We start from the raw sequence: 22,640 nt of genomic DNA, 5'->3' as shown, positions 1-22,640 counted from the left end.
AACAGTTTGGGATAACATATACTTTGAATGATGTTACTCACTAACTTTCAAAGTTGAACTAAGTGGTGAGAAAGGCAAACACTCTAAAGAAAACATTCAAAGTTGATTTTTTTATTGTAAAGTCTTAGTGGGACTTGGCAGTGGGAATGTTTGGTTGTGCCTATTGCAGACCCTTTCAGGCCAAAAAGCAGTATAGGTTGAGCCTATTTATCCATAGATTTTTTTTAATCCGCGGATCTTGCTCAATGCAGGTCCCCTGGACCAACGTTGAGCCAGACTTGGCCTGACCTGAACCCTCTAAAGATGACCACAGCAGTGCTCCAGCCATCTCCAGAGGGTTTTCTAAAGCCCACAGAGGCTGGATCCACCCATGGCCTCTGTGGGCTTCAGAATGGCCCCAGAGTGCAAAAAACCATGATTTCCAGTTTCCTGAGGGAAACCAGAAGTTACTTTTTTTACCCTTATAAGGCATTCTGAGACCCGGGGAAAACCCTTGGGGAGGTAGTCCCTCGAGGGCAAAGGTGCTGAAACTGGAGGTTTCATTATCCATGGTTTTCTGTATTTCTGGGTCAGAGAATAGATTCATCACAGATACTGAGGCACCACTTGTATATACATTTTAATATAAATAAATATAAACTTTCTATTACATCACTGGAATTCAACTAATAGCTAGGGGAGAACAGCAGTTGACAGCTAGTTTTAGCATCTATGGTAGGGGATAGGAATATAGTAGGATGCAGCCAAAATATCTTCTGATTTACTATTACCATTAAAACCCCTCTGCCAATTCGCTCATCAGAAATACTTGACTATTTTGGCTTCATTTTCCCCTTTCTGTTTGTAGGGGAGAGCATTATGAATTGGACACAGTGCATTTTGGGGGTCTAGTTCAAATTAATATCCTGGAAACAGTGGTTGAAATCAGTTCTGGCCAAATTATCAACAGCAGGAAAACAAAGACTCTTGAATTGCATCAGATTGCAAATGGGTTCTGACTGCCATCACGCTGGGCTTCCAAAGCCCTGCTGCTCATATTCCGGAAGAAAAAAAAATTCCATTTCGATATCTGCATTTCATAGCGCAAGGCAGACATAACTGATGCTGCCAATGGTTTTGTTTTCAGCGGCACTGTCCATCCTGATAATCAGTACCAGTCTGGAGGCATAACCTCTAAATCTCGTGGGGTTGTATGCCTCAAACTCTTATTTTGAAGGCTTTAGGAATGGGGCTTTGTTCTGCAAAACCCCCGCTCCTCACTGAAAAGTCTGAGAGCTGTTAGTGAGGCACAATGGAAGCCAATGGGGTTTTTCTTTCTGTAACCACCCCTGTAATTTGCACACTCCCACCTGGCACCTGTTTCTTTGCTTCTTTCTCCCCCCAATTGGGGGGGGGGAAATTGCTCCTGTTTCTTTGTGGCTGCTATCCCACTGTCCACCGTTCATGCAAGGGATAAAAATTGCAGGGCTATAAAGGTCACCTGCCTGGTGGACAAGAGGTAGACGTTGATTGTTAAAAGCCATCTTGGCACATGCTATCCTCCTATCCCACAAATGGCAGCTTGATATCGACTTTGGTCCAGGATTTAATTTTGTGCACTCTGAGATTTCAGCCAACTTTATAACAAAGCATCAAAGCATCACTCAACATATGAAGCTTCCTTATATACTGAGGCAGATCATTGGTCTATTTTGACTGGCTGAAACTATCCTGCATTTCAGGCAGGGATCTCTCCCAGCTCCACCTGGCAGTGATTGAACTTGGGACCTTCTGAATGCAAAGCAGGTGCTCCACCATTTAGCTGCAACCCATCCCTTGCAGCTTGTCTATTCATGTAGTTTATTCATTCAGAAGATCCATTTAGTCCGGTATCCTGTTCCCAGTAGTGGCCAACTAGATGACTCTGGGAAGCCCACAAGCAGGGCTTGAAGGCAACAGCTCTCAACCTTTATTTGCTCCCTGCACCTTACCCCACAACTGATGAATAGCAGGAGGCTGCCTGTGGACATGGAGGTTCTATTTAACAGTCGTGGCCAGTAGCCACTGATAGACCTCTTCTGCATGAATCTACTGCTGCCAAAGGGTGGTCATCCACAATGGCTTATATGGTTATATAGGCAATGGCTAGAGGGATCTGTTTCCAGTGAGTAAAATAAGATTACAGCCAAATTCTACTGAACTCCATGGGCTTACTTTTGAGTAAAATAAATAAAAACATTTTCAGACACCTCTAGCAATACCAAATTCACAAAAAGATCTATTTCTCAGCCACTAGTACTTTGGGAGAACAGCAAGGAAAAAATTGGAATAAAATAAATCACTGTTTCTCAAACGGTGGGTCATGAGCCAATTTCATTCATTTCATTATTTTATTTTTAATTTTTTAGACTTGATGCTCCCATGGAATGGGACTGCATTGGGGAAATGTACTTTTAACAAGCTACTCTGTATATTCTTTTAACAATGATAGTCAATGGGGCTTACTCCTGGGTAAGTGTGGGTAGGATTGCAGCCTAGGATTGCTAAAAATTTTCCTCCTTGATGATGTCATTTCCAGTCATGACATCACTTCTGGTGGGTCCTGACAGGTTCTCTTTCTAAAAAGTGGGTCCCGGTGGTAAATGTGTGAGAACCACTGAAATAAATAAATAGATGGCTGTATGAAACCTCCAGATTCAGGGGCAGTATATCTCTGAATACTACACTCTGGAGACTAACAACAGGGACAGCTTTGTTGCTGTGAAGTCTTGCTTGTGGTCTTCCTGGAGGCATTTGGTTGGCTACTGTGGGGAACAGTACACTGGATTAGATGGACCTTTGCTTGAATCCAGCAGAGCTCTTCATAGGCACGGTGACCAGATACAAAGGAGAACAGGGTGCCTGTACCTTTAATCATTGTATAGAAGGGAGAATTTTGGCAGGAGCAGCTCAATAAGAAAGGGCTTTAAAAGCTGCAGCTGCCCAAATTCCCTCTTCTATACAATGGTTAAAGGTAAGAGCACTCTGTCCTCCATTGTATCTGGTCACTCTTAAGGGTGGCAAGAAAGCTGGGGGGGGTGCTGTCATGCATAAACATGCAAGCTTTGAAGTCCCTCCTCCTCTTTGAGCTTCCCCCCAACACCAGCTGCTCTAACCACATAGATGGTGATGTGCGCTTTATACAGTGACTGGATGAGTTTTAAAAAAAAGCACCCCCCCCAGCTGCGACTCAGGTTCCTGCTCTGTTATTTCCAATGCAAAGGACCCATTTCTCCTCTCCCCACCTTCCGAAGACAGATAGCGCTGAGAGTTGTCTTTAAGAGAACGTTGACTGGGGAACTGTCTTTTCATCATATAAAGCAGCTAGAAAGGTCTCTTCAGTCAGGCCCCTCAGGCAGTAAGGGACCAGGAGCCATAAAATATTTAGCTGCCGTTGTTGACAAGAAATAGGTTTTAAGAGGTGGAGAAAAAAAAATTCCCCTGTCATTTCTGAATAAACTTACATTCTTGATGCTAACTTGAGGCTGCAAGCGTAGTAGCAGTGGCTCAGAAGAGTGTTGGGAAGGCAGGGAGGCATGCATTATTGAAGGGGAAACCACAGGCTGTCATGTTTTACCACAGGAAGGGTTAAGGAGGGCCAGGAGCCAAAGAGAAAAAAAATCTGAGAGACTAGACACAGCTCGTCTTGCTCTGTCTAGAGCCTGGTTCTTACTGTGAGGTGGTAAACCTGCAGATTGCAAATGGGGGATGTATGATGGAAGGCTCCTCCATACATAGCCTGCTCACCCACACTCTCATCACATCCAAGCTGGACTACCATAGTACGCAGCATGTGGTTGGTCTATGGAACTCCTTGCCACAGGATGAGGTGATGGCATCTGGCCTAGATACCTTTAAAAGGGGATTGGACAAATTTCTGGAGGAAAAATCCATTACGGGTTACAAGCCATGATGTGTATGTGCAACCTCCTGATTTTAGAAATGGGCTATGTCAGATGCAAGGGAGGGCACCAGGATGCAGGTCTCTTGTTATCGGGTGTGCTCCCTAAGACATTTGGTGGGCTGCTGTGAGATACAGGAAGCTGGACTAGATGGGCCTATGGCCTGATCCAATTGGGGCTGTTCTTATGTTCTTTCACACATCATGGAACTGCTTTTAAAAGTTGTTTGGAAACTTAGGGTCAAATCCTATCCAACTTTCCAACCCTGGTGCAGTCGTATCAATGGGGTGTGCACTGCGTCATGCGGTTGGAAGGTAGTTATGGAGGCCTCCACAAAGTAAGGGAACATTTGTTCCCTTGCCTTGGGGCTGCACTGCAGCTGCACCAGCACTGGAAAGTTGGATAGGATTGGGCCCTTATTCATTTGTTGAAAATTTTGCTAGGCCACTTTTCAGTCTCACTGAAGGGGTTCATCAAGGCACCTTGTAGTGTTCCATAAGACAATATTAACCCATTTCTGCCCAGCCCACAGGTGTACATATTTGATCCCTTTTGTGTATATGCAACATTGGGTAGAAATGGTTTACAGTTCATTTAAAGCAACATTCATGACTGGAAGAGAAGCAGCAAGCAGAGCACAGATGACCAGGCAGAAGTAAACATCTGAAGAACCTCAAAGAAAGGCAGAAGAAAATGCAGAAGGCTGAGCCTGACTTCCTTAATCAGGGCTGCCACTGAAAAAGTAGGCCATTTCCTGTCCCCACCAGCTGCACCTCAGGTGGCTTTTGGGATGCAAAGCAGGGCTCCCAATGGTGACCACAGGATGGAGACAGATGTAGAAAGGAGATGATCCTTCAGCTCCCCAGCTCCCCAGGTCATGTAGGGCTTGGTAGGTAACGTCTGGCATCTTGAATTGTGTCCGGCACAACAGAGGCCTATGTACGAGCAAAGCTCAGCAAAAGCACTCCTCACTACAGCTGCCACCTGTCCATCCAGGAGCGAAGTCCAGGAGCACTCCCAGGCTGTGATCCTGATCCTTCAAAGGGAGCACAACCCCATCCAGAACAGATTGTAAATCCATCCCAATGAGTTGTCTTGCTAACACCACCTTTGTCTTAGCTAGATTCAGTGTCCATTTACTAGTGCTAGACGGGGGACAAGACCCAAACCTTCACAGCTGCCAAGCACTGATTCAGGAACTCCACAGCCTACCTCAAAATCTTTGCTACCTATATTATCTTTTTACATACAGTAGAACCTCCAAAGTTGACCACCTCTCAAAAGAGAGCGACTAAGCTGATTACGGGGCTGGGGCACCTTCCTTATGAGGAAAGGCTACGGCGTTTGGGCCTCTTCAGCCTAGAAAAGAGACGCTTGAGGGGGGACATGATTGAGACATACAAAATTATGCAGGGGATGGACAGAGTGGATAGGGAGATGCTCTTTACACTCTCACATAATACCAGAACCAGGGGACATCCACTAAAATTGAGTGTTGGGCGGGTTAGGACAGACAAAAGAAAATATTTCTTTACTCAGCGCGTGGTCAGTCTGTGGAACTCCTTGCCACAGGATGTGGTGATGGCGTCTAGCCTAGACGCCTTTAAAAGGGGATTGGACGAGTTTCTGGAGGAAAAATCCATTATGGGGTACAAGCCATGATGTGTATGCGCAACCTCCTGATTTTAGGAATGGGTTAAGTCAGAATGCCAGATGTAGGGGAGAGCACCAGGACGAGGTCTCTTGTTATCTGGTGTGCTCCCTGAGGCATTTGGTGGGCCGCTGTGAGATACAGGAAGCTGGACTAGATGGGCCTATGGCCTGATCCAGTGGGGCTGTTCTTATGTTCTTATGTTCTCTCTGTAATGACCACCTCCTTAAGTTGACCTAATTTTCTAGAGCCTTGGGTTTTTCTAGACCAGGGGTGCCCAAACCCTGGCCCTGGGGCCACTTGCGGCCCTCGAGGCCTCTCAATGCAGCCCTCAGGGAGCCCCCAGTCTCCAATGAGCCTCTGGCCCTCCGGAGGAGCCCACACTGGCCCGACGCAACTGCTCTCAGCTTGAGGGAGACTGTTTAACCTCTCATGTGAGCTGTGGGATGAGGGCTCCCTTTACTGCTTGTTGCTTCACATCTGTGATGCAGTAGCGGCAGCAAAGGAAAGGCCAGCCTTGCTTTGTGCAAGGCCTTTCATAGACCTTGAGCTATTGCAAGACCTTCATTCATTCATATAAGTTCCATCTCTAATATATTCATTTATGTAAACTTATGTAAATCTATTCAAATTTTAAATATAAATTAATTCTTTTCAGACACAGTGTCTGAGAGGCAACACTGATGTGGCCCTCCTGCCAAAAACTTTGGACACCCCTGTTCTAGACCTAATTTTCTATAGCCTTTTTTTCCCGTATGTTGACCACCTCCCTATGTTGACCAATTCCTCCAGTCCCTTGGGTGGTCAACTTAAAGAGGTTCTACTGTATCTTTTGCCCGAATTTGTATTCTGGTTCTTTGTGCAAAACTGTTGTGCCTTTGCTCCTGGAAAATCAGAGCTTCTTTCTTTCTACCACTGCCCTTGTTCAGAGCACACGGACTTGTCAAGAACACAGCTAATCAATTCCTCCTGAGCTGCAATAAGTATATAGCTCCCTGCCTCCTGTATCTGGGATCCTGATCCCCAATAAGTCCATCCCTCTTCCTGCAGGGGTGTGCACCAACATTAAATGTGCAATTATTGTGTCTTGCAATGCAACCATGTAATCTCAGAGGTAAGCCCCACTAAGTTCAATGGGGCTACAAGAGTGCATACTCTTACTCCTTGGCAAGGTGTAATGCCATGCCATCTGCCCTAATGTCTGGGAGACTTAATGGGTACCATACTCTGAAAGGCATTGCAAATGTCGGCAGGCTGTGGAAAAAATATCACATATGCTTTTGGACTGTTCTCTGTATGAGGAGATGCACATGGAGCTTTTAGGCTCGATCTAGGCCAACATGGGTGATCTGTCAGGCCAGGAAAAGGTCTGATTTGTTCTTTCCACAGAGGTGGCTGATGCAGTGAACAGCAGCCTTTCTTGTGGTGATGGCGTCTGACCTGGACGCCTTTAAAAGGGGATTGGACAAGTTTCTGGAGGAAAAATCCATTACGGGGTACAAGCCATGATGTGTATGTGCAACCTCCTGATTTTAGAAATGGGCTATGTCAGATGCAAGGGAGGGCACCAGGATGCAGGTCTCTTGCTATCTGGTGTGCTCCCTGGGGCATTTGGTGGGCCGCTGTGAGATACAGGAAGCTGGACTAGATGGGCCTATGGCCTGATCCAGTGGGGCTGTTCTTATGTTCTTAACTACAATTCCCAGAATGCCTTGCAGGTCTCTTGTTATCTGGTGTGCTCCCTGGGGCATTTGGTGGGCCGCTGTGAGATACAGGAAGCTGGACTAGATGGGCCTATGGCCTGATCCAGTGGGGCTGTTCTTATGTTCTTATCCTAAAGAGCCAGGCTAATGAACAACAATGATGCTTAATTGGGGTACTTGTGGATTATGTAGATTTCATGTAGTTTTTATATCATTATGCCAATAAACGTTCCTAAAGAAAAAAGAGAGTTCAGTAGGCTTACTCCCAAGTAAGTACATATAGGATTGCAGCCTTATGGATCAAGTTAGTAAAAATTTAATATAAGGACTTAGGGCCCAATCCTATACAATTTTCCAGCACCGGTGCAGTCGCAATGCAGCCCCAAGGTAAAGGAACAAATGTTCCCATACCTTAAGGAGGCCTCTGTGACTTCTGCCCCACCACAAGATGCAGTGCATGCCCCACTGGCATGGCTGCACCAGCACTGGAAAATTGGATAGGATTGGGCCCTTAGTTCCCAACCCATTTATTTATTCTACTTCATTGCAAAGTAAATGTTAATATATAATAATGATGGCAGCAGATTCCAACAACCTTTTCTTCTTTCTTTCACGATATTAGGTTCGTCTGGAATGGCCTACAGACCTGGCAGTCAATCCAATGGACAATTCTCTGTATGTCCTTGACAATAATGTTGTATTGCAAATCTCAGAAAACCACCAGGTGCGCATTGTGGCAGGAAGGCCGATGCACTGCCAGGTCCCAGGTATCGATCACTTCCTTCTAAGTAAGGTGGCCATTCATGCTACCTTGGAATCTGCCACTGCCCTGGCAGTCTCTCACAACGGTGTCTTGTACATTACGGAGACAGATGAGAAGAAGATCAACCGCATCAGGCAGGTCACCACAAATGGAGAAATTTCACTGGTGGCCGGAGCTCCAAGTGGCTGCGATTGCAAGAATGATGCCAACTGCGATTGTTTTTCCGGGGATGACGGATATGCAAAGGATGCCAAGCTCAATGCCCCCTCATCTCTGGCAGTGTGTGCAGATGGCGAGCTGTACGTGGCTGACCTTGGGAACATCAGAATCCGTTTCATCCGGAAAAACAAGCCGTTCCTCAATACGCAGAACTTGTATGAATTATCCTCACCCATCGATCAAGAACTCTACTTGTTTGACACCAGCGGAAAGCACCTTTTCACCCAAAGCCTTCCCACTGGAGATTACCTTTACAACTTTACCTACACAGGAGATGGAGACATAACCCTGGTTACTGACAACAATGGAAACCTGGTCAACATCCGGAGGGATTCTACAGGGATGCCACTCTGGCTAGTGGTGCCAGATGGCCAAATCTACTGGCTAACCATGGGTACCAACAGTGCCCTCAAGAGTGTGACAGCACAGGGTCATGAGGTGGCTATGATGACCTACCATGGCAATTCCGGGCTCCTTGCTACCAAGAGCAACGAAAATGGGTGGACAACATTTTATGAGTGAGTTATTTGTGTACCACCAACTGAGTCCATGCATGAACTTACTATTTGCTCCCCAGCAACTGGCATTCAGTGGCATGCTTCTGTCACAAATGATGGTGTTGGATGTCCACAAGCAAACAGTTAGGTCTAAGTAAGCACCAAATACTACTTTAATTCTCTGCAGCGAACCTTGGCTGACTATATTTCTGTTTGGGGATAGAAGGCTGTGATTTTCTTTGTCAGCCTAATAATCGCCACTGTGATAATAAAGGCTGGGGTCATTTGATCAGACAGTGGTCAGAGGATGAAATCATTGCTTTTGCCAGTGCTTGGAACTTTCTTGCACCTCAGCATTAGTCCTTAATTCTGGTGCAAGCCAATGCATTAAGAGAACAGTAGAATGTTAAGATGCAGTGGTGACCAGCCTGCCTCTCGATCCTTCAGTTGTGGAAGTAGGGCCTGTCTGGCTTAACTGTGAAATGAATCAATTTGGGGAGGATTTGTTTCCCCTGCAAATACACCTGCAGTGACATGGGAGGGGGGTGTTCTCCTAGTCTGCCTTTCCAAACTGAATTATGTGACAGATAACAGCCTTCACGGAGGCAGAGATGAACAGAGATCATGAGACATCCACATCATTTGGCTTCCCCCTCCCCCAATTTCAAACTAAATGTGTTTTTTTTAATACAGTACAGTCTGCCAAAGTTAACTTCTTCAGTGAAGGTTCAGCATAATGCAGTTTTCTACATAACTCACGTATGAAAAACACGTTTAAGATGTGAGAGTAAGAAAGCTGGTTCATATCTGTTTAAGGGACTCCTCTCCAAGAATGAAGATGAGTGAATACTAGCCATTGCTTATAGAGTTTCCAGATAGCTTCTCATGCAGGTAACTGACAAGACTAGGGGTTTCCAAACTCTGGCCTGGGGGCCAGATGCGGCCCGGGACAAGCCTCTATCCAGCCCACGGCAAGCCTCTGGTCTCCTCAACCAAATGTGACCAGAGCTGTGCTCTAGTTGCGTCTGGAGGGTATTCTTAGGGCCAGGGGGGCCATGTGCCTGCCCTCAAAATGCCTTCTAAAGGCTTAAAAACATCACTTCCTGGTCTTCCTGAAAAACCAGAAGTGACGTTTGGGGGCCATCTAAAGGTCTTAGGCTTTCTGGAACTTTCTAATGTATTTATTTAAATTTTATATTTAGAATTTATTTATTTTTCCGGCCCTCGACACCATGCCGGATATTTGATGTGGCCCTCTGGCCTAAAAGTTTAGAGACCCATGGACTAGACCCAGATCTGCTTAGCTTCAGGAGGGCTGCTGTATCATGTGACTTCAGATCATGCCCTTTTAATCATCAGAAGTAAAACGTAAGCAAGATTTCCTTACAAAACCAGAGGCTCAATTTCTAGACTCCAGGTTTCCCATCAAACTGGGTTTCTCTGACCTGCAATCAGATGCAGGATATATAGCAATCCAAACAGCATATTGTAATAAATAAACATTGGAAGGTACCTGATACAGAGTCCAACAGTTGGTCCATCTAGCCCAGAATCTGAGGTCTTAGGATGAACATAGGAAGCTTGCCTTATGTTGACAGTTCAAACCACTGATCCACCTAGCTCACTATTGACTACAGTACACTGACTGGAAGTAGCTCTCCAGGGCAGGACATTTTCTGCACCCTATCTGGAGTTACTGGCCATTAAACCTGGAACATTTTACATGCAAACCATATGCTCTTCTACTGCGCTACAATGTCACCTATATAAAATATGAAAGAATGGTGTTCAACACAGATCTATGTATGGCAGCTTAGAAATTGAGATAGAGATAGAGAGAGAGAGAGAGAGAGAGAGAGATACTGCATCTTGAAAAATCTTCACAGGAAAAATTTTCATGGGCAAATTCTTCTTCATGAGTCATGGGATATCACTGTGAGCCACGATTAGGGCATACCTTGGGGTGTTCACACAAACAATCAGGCATACCCAAAGTCAGTGCATTGTCATAAAATAGAGTTTGGGGAGTTGGCCATCAGGAAGTGGTGGGGGAAGACAATACCCAAGTTCACTGGACCCTTCAGAACATATGCAGGAGGGAACTACATTTTCCATACTTCCCATTAGCAATGTCTACTCCAAAGAAAGGTCAAGGTCTCCTAGGAAATTTGCTCTCTAAAGATTTAATCATCATCTGCAATGGTGCAGTTCATGAGCAACTGTTGACCTTAGACAAGACCAGCAAACTGCAAAGAGTATATTAGAGATGGCACCCTGAGTGCTGAGGTTGAGAAGAGTCTGGAAGGCTCCATAGGTTGTACATGGAAACCATGATCCATTTTTTTTAACATTTGAATTTCAAATGTTAAAAATACAGGGTGGTATTTTTAATGATATAAAAGTCAATATAGCGATATAAAAGTCATAACTTTGGGCAGGGCTTATCGCCATCCCCCATCTTGCTCTTTCATGTTTGCTGATCACAGTATTCCTTCCTTTCCAGGTACGACAGCTTTGGCCGCCTCACCAACATCACTTTCCCTACTGGTCAAGTCAGCAGCTTCCGGAGTGACACAGACAGCTCAGTACACGTCCAGGTTGAAACCTCCAGCAAGGATGATGTAACCATAACAACCAACCTATCGGCATCAGGTGCCTTCTATACCCTACTGCAAGGTGAGGCTAACATTGACCGACTGTGCATTTGCCAGCTTGCTTTTTAGTTTAGTTTTTAGGAAGGCATAGGGGAGGTGCAAGGGCACAGCCATGTTAAAAAATGGGATGAGACATCTCTGGCCAGTGAGAGGCAGGATGATCAGCCCAGAGGGAAAATAAGCTCCACCCATCTTTGTTTTCAATCTTGGCAATAAGCTGCTTGTTTTGCAAAAACTTTGCATTCAGTTTATTGGGGGAGAGGCCAGGGGACCTTCTTGAAAGCCACAAGCCCCTCTATCAGGATTAGACCAGGAATCCACAGACTCATGTGCTGCTTCCCTCTGTGATGAACCAGCCAGACTGGAGTGTTCCTTGGCCACTGAAAGGTTCCTGAACTGAGAAGCAATTCCGCCAGGGCAACAACATGAATTTACTGCTTTCAGCTCAAGATTTCTGGCTTCTGACTTTTGCTCTGCGGCTGCCTGGGCCCGAGCATTGACTTAAACACAAAGGCTTTAATGCCACAGTTATTAGGCCAGTTGCAAGGAATGATTTTGCAGTGAAGAGTCCAGGGCTTTCAGCACATACATTGTCTCTCTCCCCCCTGCTAGTAAATCCATTAAGAAGAGGACTGCTGCATCAGATCAACAGGGTTCAGAGGTCAGCCAAGTTGCACACTGACCAAGGGCCCATGCTCTGCAGAGGGCTCACCTGGCTGGGCTGACCCCCAGTCCTCAGTGCTGACAGCAGTGGTAGCACCCAATCTGCATCAGGGGGCAGGTGGGGCATCATGGAAGCCTCATGCAAGGCTTTTCCTCTGGGCTCCCAGCAACCTGGCATCAGCACTGAGACCAGATGCCCATCTAAGCCAGTGCCCCTTTTTTTAACAGTGGCCAACCAGAGGCCTCCAAGAAGCCCACAAGCAGGACACAAAGGTGATAGCTGTCTCCCAGTGTTGCCTCTTTCGCAACGGACGTCCAATGGCAGAACATGGCAATTCCATTGAGGCATCCTGCCAAACAGCCACTGACATACCTTCTCCTCCTCTAATCTGCCTCATTCTCTTTTCAAGCCCTCTAAGCTAGTAACGCTCACCACATCCTGTGGCAGTGAATTCTATGGACTAATTATGTGCTGCATGAAGGTCCTTTCTTTTGTCTGTCCCAAATCTCCTGCCAATCACTTCCGTTGGATTACCCCCAGTACTATGGGACAGAAACAAAAACCTCTCCCCACATGAGAGATCACAGGCGTTTCCATGGCACCTCACATCACGCAACACCGCTCATGTGGATGCAATGCCAGGACGAGCTCCTGCTAGATCAAAAAACCAGTTCAATGTACTGTATAAAAAAACTGAAATGGATGTCATTTCCTTGAGTGTTTGTGTGGAAAAACTGTATGCCCTCAGTGGAGTAGCTAGAGGGGGTGCAAAGCTCTACGTTTTGCAGGGAGCCTCACTGAAGCGTGCAAGCGACCCCTCTCACTCCCCTTCGGAGCCAGGCATTGGCCTCCATTTTGCTCCTCCCGCCTGGAATGGCTCCAGAGGGAAGGGGGAGTGACCGCTTGCGCTCTGCGGTGAGGCTTCCTGCAAAACTTAGGCTACAATCCTATACACACTTTCCTGGGAGTAAACCCCATTGAACACAATGGGACTTACTTCTGAGTAGATGTGCATAAGATTGTGCCCTAAGTGTTTTGTGCCCCTTCTAGCTATGGCTCTGGCCCCCCTTCCAGTCTGTGAGTTTTTCCTGAGGCCAGGTGTCCACCCGTTTCTCCTTTGGGGGAGTGAATGTAAAGCTGAAAATATTTCCATAACTTCTTCTGAGTCTTGAAGGTAAATCAGGCTGCTAAAACATATAGTTGAATAATGAATCAGCATCTCCTCTGCAGCCATTGGCAAAGTGTGAGAGGAGCTGAATGGCACGCACTGGATTATGCAGCAGGAAACAGACCTCACTGTGGTAATCCTAGTACCATGAAACCTCCATATCCTGACGCCACCTAATGGTTTCCCATGTTGCCATGAATATGCTCACACCTCATCAACAAGACTTTGCCTCACCAGCTACAGGTGCTGTGGCTGTTTTCCACTTGGGGTTCAGCCAGCTTCCTTGCTAGCACATTCTTCTAACAACAACACAGCTTTCCACAGTTGTTATTGCTGTTATCCTAACAAAAAAGTTCTTAACAAAAAAGAGCAGAGAATGTGGCCTCAGGTAGCTTCCCACAACCTAGATACCCTAGTCCTTCACCAAGCCGGACTTGTGCTGAATTACAAAGGGCTTGTTCAGGAAAAGTTAGGCAAACCCATTAAAAGCAGGTTTTCATTTTCCATGCTAGTGATTCAATAGGATGTGGACTGCTTTACACTTTTTGGAATTCCACAGAAAAAGGCACTTTTGTGTGTTAAATAAAAGGCAATTTACATATAGATGGTCATGTGTATAACTGCATGTGCCAATCATACATGTTGATCAAACGAACGCAGGTTCACCACCCAAACATTGCTCTTGTAGAAATTGGTACTGTAAGAACCAATCGTAATCCTTGATTAAGCCCTGAGATGTACATCCAATTTAGGCAACCAACTACATGCAGCCTCTTTATCCCAAGGTATCCATCTGTGATTTGAAAATCAGTATTGCAGCCCAAAGCCCAAAAGTGATTTTGAATTTTGGAGCAATTGGGGTCATGGTCATCAGTGTGCAGAGCACTTTAAAAAGTACAGGAAGGTGGTGCCCTGGCCTAAGAAGCTTACAACCTAAAATTCTCTGCAGAGAGCGTAACAGAGCAAGGAGACAAACATAGAGGCAGGGGAAACAAGGGGGAATATACGTACATGTTTTGATTGCACATATTCAGGCCTTGTTACAGCCTGACAAGGGGACTGAAGGCTTCACAGAAAAGGTGCATTTTGCAAGAATTGAAGCAAAACAGAAGTGGCATCACATGGGTGTTTGGGAGGCACTTTGAAGGACCAGTAAGGAAAACAGTTGGAATTCCATTTGTAAGCAAGATAACTTTGGATAGCTGAGAGGGAATGGCTGAAATACCTATAGTTGTATTGGCCAGGACCAGGGCAGTAGTGGGAGGGTGGGATGCAGGACAGCATGTTCTAGAACAGGGGTGCCCAAACCCCGGCCCTGGGGCCACTTGCAGCCCTTGAGGCCTCTCAATGCGGCCCTCAGAGAGCTCCCAGTCTCCAATGAGCCTCTGGCCCTCCGGTGATTTGTTGGAGACCACACTGGCTGGATGCAACTGTTCTCAGTGTGAGGGCAACTGTTTGACCTCTCCCATGAACTGTGGGATGAGGGCTCCCTCCACTGCTTGCTGTTTCACATCTGTGAAGCAGTAGCGGCAGCAAAGGAAAGGCCAGCCTTGCTTTGTGCAAGGCCTTTTATAGGCCTTGAGCTATTGCAAGACCTTCATTCATTCATATAAGTTCATCTTTAATATATTCATTTATGTAAACGTATGTAAATTTATTCAAATTTGAAATATAAATTAATTCTTCCCCCCCCCCCGGCCGCCAACACAGTGTCTGAGAGATAAGTGGCCCTTCTGCCAAAAACTTTGGACACCCCTGGTCTAGAAGGTGGAATCATTGCCTGTCCTTTCCAAGTGATAGTATGGCTTCAGGTTTTCCCCCTTTTACAGAAACCAAGCTCATTTCTAATTGGCCCTACCAGATTTCAGGAACATTAAGATGTCTGCCAAGTGCTGGTATGAGAGGTTCACCTCACCTCGGAGTCTAATTAAGCAACAAAAGCTGCTGTTTTGGGGCTCTTCGTGGAATTAATTGATTCTACTGTGGTTAATGCATCTGGAGACGAGGGTCTCTAATAATTGTCTCATGGTCAAGTATTCCAGGATTCAGCTTCACAGCCCCAAAGGCTGCCAAAGTGCTATACGGGCACTGAATCAGTGCCAGCTCCAGAATTTGGGAGTGCTTATGCAGTTAGACATGCAAAAACAGAGTTTTGTTTTGTCAGCAGATAGGACAACGTGTTTAAACCTGCACAGAAAATGCTAGTTTCTGTGCAGCAGTGAAATGCAATACAGTCTGTGCCTAGAGGACTTACAAAAAAAAATTAAGAAGTCAGTCAAGAGTTACTTCCAGTAGATGTTAAGTGTAAAGATGTATGATCATGAAACATTGGGAGAGCGGTGCAAGAGGCTCGCTAACACCTGCTCAGTTCTCAAAACACTCATTCAATTTTTCCATCCTGGGGTGATAACGTAAGAGCAATGTTCCTTCCTGACCTGACCAATCTTATGCCCAATTTGCACAAATGGGTTTCCCCCCAGAACTTTGGTTCAACTGTTTTCCTGTCTACAGATCAAGTACGCAACAGCTACTACATTGGCGCGGATGGCTCTCTCCGGCTCATGCTGGCTAACGGCATGGAGGTGACGCTGCAAACGGAACCACATCTGCTGGCTGGCACCGTTAACCCCACTGTGGGGAAGAGAAATGTCACCCTCCCCATTGACAATGGTCTCAATCTGGTGGAGTGGAGGCAGCGCAAAGAGCAAGCGAGGGGTCAGGTCACAGTCTTTGGACGCAGACTGAGGGTGAGTGTAAAAGGCTGTGCTCGGCTGCAGTTCACAGGCTCTCTTCTTGTGTTAGTTCCGCAGTTTGCTCTTGTGCGGTGGGAGGTGGTATCTGTCACATAGGAGTAAACACCAGTTTTCAGTCACTTTCCCGACTGTGGTAAAGACCAGCTCTCATCACGTTAGGGTTCATTGAAATGAAATGTTTTTCACATAAAGCTGATGTAGTAAGAGCATTTTATGGAGACTGCAACATCAAAAATTAACATGGGAACCATGTTTCAGTCTTGCAGTTGTCTGTAACAAAGATCAAAAATTGAGGAGGACACTGTAATGATGCCAGAAGTCCTGCATTTTTTTGGGGGGGAGGGGGAATACAGTTCAATTGTAGCAGCAAATCTAGAGCAGAGGGTGCTTAATCTTTCCTCTCGTGCTGTTTTGCAATCAAATTTGAACTCCCACCTCATTTTCCACCCATGGGAAAAAACATGGAAACCCCCTGAACCTGCATTCTACCTCCCAAACCTATCAGTCATTCATCTCCTGACATCTTATGTCTTTTGGTCCTGAGTTGTGTGTTTCCTATGGACCACAATCCCAGAACTAAACTCACACACATTCCTTGAGAAGCCTCTGTCATTTAGTTGCCACAGACCAAGTCAATTCGCAAAACTACTGGTGGTTTCAGTGTTGCCCAGGGCTACACAAGAGGCCTCAGTTTGTGGTTGGACTAGCCACTGGCAAGCTTTTGGAATGTGGGTTACACACACACACACAACCATATATGGAATCCCCACACGGAACCTCAAAATAGTTTGTTTGCCACAAGTCAACAGCAGTTCACATTTTTTTAAAAAATGTACTTAGTGATCATGTGAGAAAGCTCTAGTTTGGTTATTCTTCTGGAATACAGCTTGTTGGCATGCTGGGAAGTGGATGGACAGGACTTGCTTTTGATCTGTGCTTATATGGGTTATCTAGCAACCATAGTCTCTGTTACAGTGAAGCAGTCAATTGAATCAGCTCTTGGTCAATGGTGGGAGAGGACCTTATTTAAATACTTGAAGCAAGACTGGTCACAGGGAATTGTGGGAACATGGTTGTGGCATCCCATGCCCCCAGAGGAATAGCATTTAATAATAATAATAATAATAATAATAATAATAATAATAATAATAATAATAATAATAATAATAATAATAATAATAATAGTATTGGCAACCTTCAGTCTCAAAAGACTATGGTATTGCGCTCTGAAAGGTGGTTCTGGCACAGCGTCTAGTGTGGCTGAAAAGGCCAATCCGGGAGTGACAATCCCTTCCACACCGGGAGCAAGTGCAGTCTGTCCCTGGTCTGTCTCCCTGGCTATGGGCCTTCCTTCTTTGCCTCTTAGCCTCAGACTGTTGGCAAAGTGTCTCTTCAAACTGGGAAAGGCCATGCTGCACAGCCTGCCTCCAAGCGGGCCGCTCAGAGGCCAGGGTTTCCCACTTGTTGAGGTCCATCCCTAAGGCCTTCAGATCCCTCTTGCAGATGTCCTTGTATCGCAGCTGTGGTCTACCTGTAGGGCGCTTTCCTTGCACGAGTTCTCCATAGAGGAGATCCTTTGGCATCCGGCCATCATCCATTCTCACGACATGACCAAGGCAACGCAGGCGTCTCTGTTTCAGCAGTGAATACATGCTAGGGATTCCAGCACGTTCCAGGACTGTGTTGTTTGGAACTTTGTCCTGCCAGGTGATGGCGAGGATGCGTCGGAGGCAGCGCATGTGGAAAGCGCTCAGTTTCCTCTCCTGTTGTGAGTGAAGATAATAATAATGATAATAATAATAATAATTATTATTATTATTATTATTATATTATATAATATTATATATAATATATATTATATTATATTATATTATATATATATATAATATTATATATAATAATAATAATAATAATAATAATAATAATAATAATAATAATAATAATGTTGGCAACCTTCAGTCTCGGAAGACTATGGTATCGCGCTCTGGATGATGGTTCTGGCACAGCGTCTAGTATGGCTGAAAAGGCCGATTCGGGAGTGACAATCCCTTCCGCACTGGGAGCAAGTGTAGTGTGTCCGTGGTCTGTCTCCCTGGCTATGGGCCTTCCTTCTTTGCCTCTTTACCTCAGACTGTTGGCCAAGTGTCTCTTCAAACTGGGAGAGGCCATGCTGCACAGCCTGCCTCCAAGTGGGCCACTCAGAGGCCAGGGTTTCCCACCTGTTGAGGTCCACTCCTAAGGCCTTCAGATCCCTCTTGCAGATGTCCTTGTATCGCAGCTGTGGTCTACCTGTAGGGCACTTTCCTTGCACGAGTTCTCCATAGAGGAGATCCTTTGGGATCCGGCCATCATCCATTCTCACAACATGACCAAGCCAACGCAGGCGTCTCTGTTTCAGTAGTGCATGCATGCTAGGGATTCCAGGACTGTATAAACTTTATTTGTATCCTGCCCTTCTCCCTAAAAGGGACCCAGGGCGGCTCACAACATATAAAAACAGTTTTAAAAAACTTGATAAAACATATTAAAAACACATTAACAGAGGCCATAAAAACAGTAGTCAGAATAAAGTCAGAATAAAAAGAGCATAAAACAGCAAGTCATAGAGGAATCCAGCCTGTAGAAAGAAACTAAAAGATGTATAAAAAAAGTTAAGAATGCCATGGAATCAGAAAGCTTGTTTAAAGAACAGGGTCTTCAGGCCTCACCGAAAAAACTCAAGAGAGGGAGCCATTCTCAAGTCAAGGGGAAGGGAGCTCCATAATGTTGGTGCCACTACTGAGAAGTCCCTATTTCTTGCCACCGTCTCACGAACCCCCTTGGACGACGGCACTTGTAAAAAGGTCTTCTCTGATGACCTGAGAGGACAAGCCGGATTGTACGGGAGTAGGCGGTCTCTAAGATAGCCTGGCCCAGAGCAGTATAGGGCTTTAAAGGTCAAAACCAGCACCTTGAATTGGGCCCGGAAATGAATGGGCAGCCAATGTAGTCCCTGGAGAAGCGGACTGCCCACTTGCTGTGTCACTGCTTTACTTGCTGTGTCACCTGAAGCTGATCCCCATGAAGCTCACCTGAGGCTCACCCCATGCTATCCTATTGCCTCCCTCTTTCTCCACTCACTACTCAGGTGGCTGCATCCCTTAGCCATTCTGTCACTAATAATAATAATAATAATAATAATAATAATAATAATAATAATAACAATAATAATAATAATACATGTATTTATATGCCGCCTTTCTTGGTCGTCAGATTTCTCCTCAGACTTGATTCAAGGTAGTTTACATGGGCAGGGTGTTCTAAATTCCCGTAGGGATTTTTGCAATCGAAGAAAGGTTCTATCTTTCAAGAACCACAACATTTCAGAAGGATCTTTTTGATCTGGTATCACATTCTGGCCTCCGATTTCCTCCCACGCAAGCTGACAGGCAACTCCATCTCTCACATGGAGGGCAGCCAAGACGCTTCTTCGCTCACACTGAAGAGCAGGTGGAATAACTCGGCTCAGCTTGTCAGCTGCTTCAAGGTCTCACCATTCACGGTGCCGGTGGCCTTGAATTGGCGACCTGCGGATGTTATCTTCAGGCAAACGGAGGCTCTACCCTCTAGGCCAGTCCTCCTGCCCACATGGGACCCAGTTCACTGAGCTCATCACGCATTCACTCTCCTAACATTCCTTATCTACTTATCTGTGTCCACAGTCAATCAGCACCTTCTCTAGCTCCAATAGCCTCTGTTATTTACATAACATTTTAGACCTGTAACTGGCCCTATGACTATCACAGACTGTCTTGTTCTTTGCTTGGATTAAAAATCCATGTGAGAACACTGACTGGGCCCTTTCTGAATCAAAAATGCCTACTATACAGTAAAATCTGCTCTGAAAATACACCCTTCTTCACGCAAGCACATCTTCTAAATATTGTCTAACATAACATCATCTCTCACAGTGGAGCACATGTGATGTCTTCACAGTTATGGAGCTGTCTGATTAATTCACTTCTGTTGATTGAACCTGCAGTATGCCAGCAGAGGTTCCCTTTGTAATTTTGCCGGGATTCTGGTAGCAAGAGAGCAGCAGCAGTTGTCACAGTGACAGATTGTACCATCACACACAACCATACTTTAGAGATTGCATTGCCAACTGTTAAACCACAGCTTGGCTAATTGGAGCATTCTAACCTTGTCCTTCCAAACATCCCCTTGGCTCACAGCCTAGCCACGGACACCTACTACATTCACATTATGCGCCATAGAAATTACCAACCGGGCTGTATTTTTTTTAAGCCATGTAGTTTATTACACCTGGGGGTGCAGCTCTAATTACAAGGTGTCACTTGGGCACTTAACATAACTTCAAGCATTTGTGTTATAAATCCTCATTTTTGAGGTCTTATAGCTCATACACAGACTAGGGTCTTCTGTATGTTGCATTACTAAGGGCGCAATTCCTAACCCCTTGTGTCAGTGCTTTCCAGCAATGACATAAGGGCAACGCAGCTCTGAGATAAGGGAACAAACATTCCTTTACTTTGAGGAGGCCTCCATGAGTGACACCCAACTGCAGGATGCAGTACATGTCCCGTTGACACCGCTATGCCAGTGCTGGAAAGCACTAAGGGGTTAAGATTGCATCCTAAGCCACAGTTCATCCAGGAGCGGCAGAAGAAAAATGTTAAGCTAGTAATGCTAAAAAAATATTAAAAAAAAGATATATTCATATCCCTGTGTGCAGAAGATTAGAAAGCTTATCTGTTATAGAAAAGGAGAATGAGGCACAGGATTGCTTTTTTTCTGGGACAGCCCCATGTTTGCTGGCATGCTAATTCCACCTAGGGCTGGGACAAAAAGTTCTCAAGAACTGTCCTCTCAGTCTTAGGTAGGGAGTGAAAGGGAGGGTGAAACTCATCTCAGTGTTGGTGCATGAAATTGGGCTATGGGGAGAACCTTACTGGCAACATCAAAATTCTTTTCTTGTGTGCTCCCTAAGACATTTGGTGGGCCACTGTGAGACACAAGAAGCTGGACTAGATGGGCCTATGGCCTAATCCAGCAGTGCTCTTCTTATGTACTTATCTGAAGGCCTTAGGGATGGACCTCAACAAGTGGGAAACCCTGGCCTCTGAGCGGCCCACTTGGAGGCAGGCTGTGCAGCATGGCCTCTCCCAGTTTGAAGAGACACTTGGCCAACAGTCTGAGGCTAAGAGGCAAAGAAGGAAGGCCCATAGCCAGGGAGACAGACCAGGGACAGACTGCACTTGCTCCCGGTGTGGAAGGGATTGTCACTCCCAGATTGGCCTTTTCAGCCACACTAGACGCTGTTCCAGAACCACCTTTCAGAGCGCGATACCATAGTCTTTCGAGACTGAAGGTTGCCAATACAAGAGCTCCTCCTGACAGCTAGACCCCCATGGCATGCCCTCAGACCCATACACTTCCCCCAATCAAATTGTCACTCCCCTCCAAGCCACCCACCCCCAGCTACACTAACAAAACACCTCACAAGATGAGTCACAAAGCAACCCACACAACTTATCATTTGGTTCTTAGTATCTCCTCCCTTGCTCTGGAGGCCCAGTAAGCCAAATGAAGCCTTTCTCTTCCCCCCCCCCCCAATGTTTTATTTGATTTTCCAAAGTTACAAATGATAAAAACTAATATCCCAAAGGATCTCCTCTATGGAGAACTCGTGCAAGGAAAACGCCCTACAGGTAGACCACAGCTGCGATACAAGGACATCTGCAAGAGGGATCTGAAGGCCTTAGGGATGGACCTCAACAAGTGGGAAATCCTGGCCTCTGAGCGGCCCGCTTGGAGGCAGGCTGTGCAGCATGGCCTTTCCCAGTTTGAAGAGACACTTGGCCAACAGTCTGAGGCTAAGAGGCAAAGAAGGAAGGCCCATAGCCAGGGAGACACACCAGGGACAGACTGCACTTGCTCCCAGAGTGGAAGGGATTGTCACTCCCGAATTGGCCTTTTCAGCCACACTAGATGCTGTGCCAGAACCACCTTTCAGAGCGCGATACCATAGTCTTTCGAGACTGAAGGTTGCCAATACAATACAATAAAAGCTATAACAAAAAAAAGATGATGATTCAAGTTCAGGTATGCTGAAATAACCATTTGTCTTCAGTAGAAGACATACAATAGGAGTACCTAATGATAACAGAGAATGACTCACAACATGTCCTTCAGAACATCTTTCCGTAGCAACAAATGTGGGCTGGCCAGACATGGTAACAATGCGTTTTGTTCAAAAATGATAAGAAAGGAAACCAAATGTTTAAAGAACGCACCTAGCTTGGATTGACCCTTAGCGGACCTGAGCTCTGAACTGAGCTCTTCAGTTCAGAGCTACCCGCCAGACTCTATTGTAAAAGAATTTAATGAAAAGGAGGTATTATTTTTCCAATACAATACTGTTTCTGAATGAGCAGCTGCCGATAAAAGAACAATCAACCCTTTGTACAGAGTATGGTCATATTTAACACTGAATATTAGTAATAAAGTTAACAATGGACCGAGGCGTTTAGAGACACTGACAAGCGGTACAATTTCTGAAAACATGGCTGCTCAAGACCACTTAACCCTGTTTCATACCCACCGCACATGATGATAGGTAGTGTAATCATTTCTGGGCATACTCTC

At 45.6% G+C, this 22,640-nt stretch overlaps 1 protein-coding gene across 3 annotated transcripts in view; it reads left to right on the top strand.

Annotated features, from left to right (window-relative positions):
• Positions 1 to 22,640, top strand: part of TENM4 (teneurin transmembrane protein 4) — a 367,138-nt gene that overhangs the window by 328,041 nt on the left and 16,457 nt on the right. For all 3 annotated transcript variants that reach the window (XM_066622507.1, XM_066622506.1, XM_066622505.1), the window contains 3 exons: positions 7,897 to 8,774; positions 11,257 to 11,429; positions 15,751 to 15,986. In XM_066622507.1, coding sequence (XP_066478604.1) covers positions 7,897 to 8,774; positions 11,257 to 11,429; positions 15,751 to 15,986 — 1,287 coding nt within the window. The remainder of the gene's footprint in view (positions 1 to 7,896; positions 8,775 to 11,256; positions 11,430 to 15,750; positions 15,987 to 22,640) is intronic.

The sequence above is a fragment of the Tiliqua scincoides genome, chromosome 3 (genome assembly GCF_035046505.1).
Source record: "Tiliqua scincoides isolate rTilSci1 chromosome 3, rTilSci1.hap2, whole genome shotgun sequence".
In the NCBI taxonomy this organism is placed as follows: domain Eukaryota; kingdom Metazoa; phylum Chordata; class Lepidosauria; order Squamata; family Scincidae; genus Tiliqua; species Tiliqua scincoides.
This window is presented reverse-complemented; position numbering and strand designations above follow the sequence as displayed.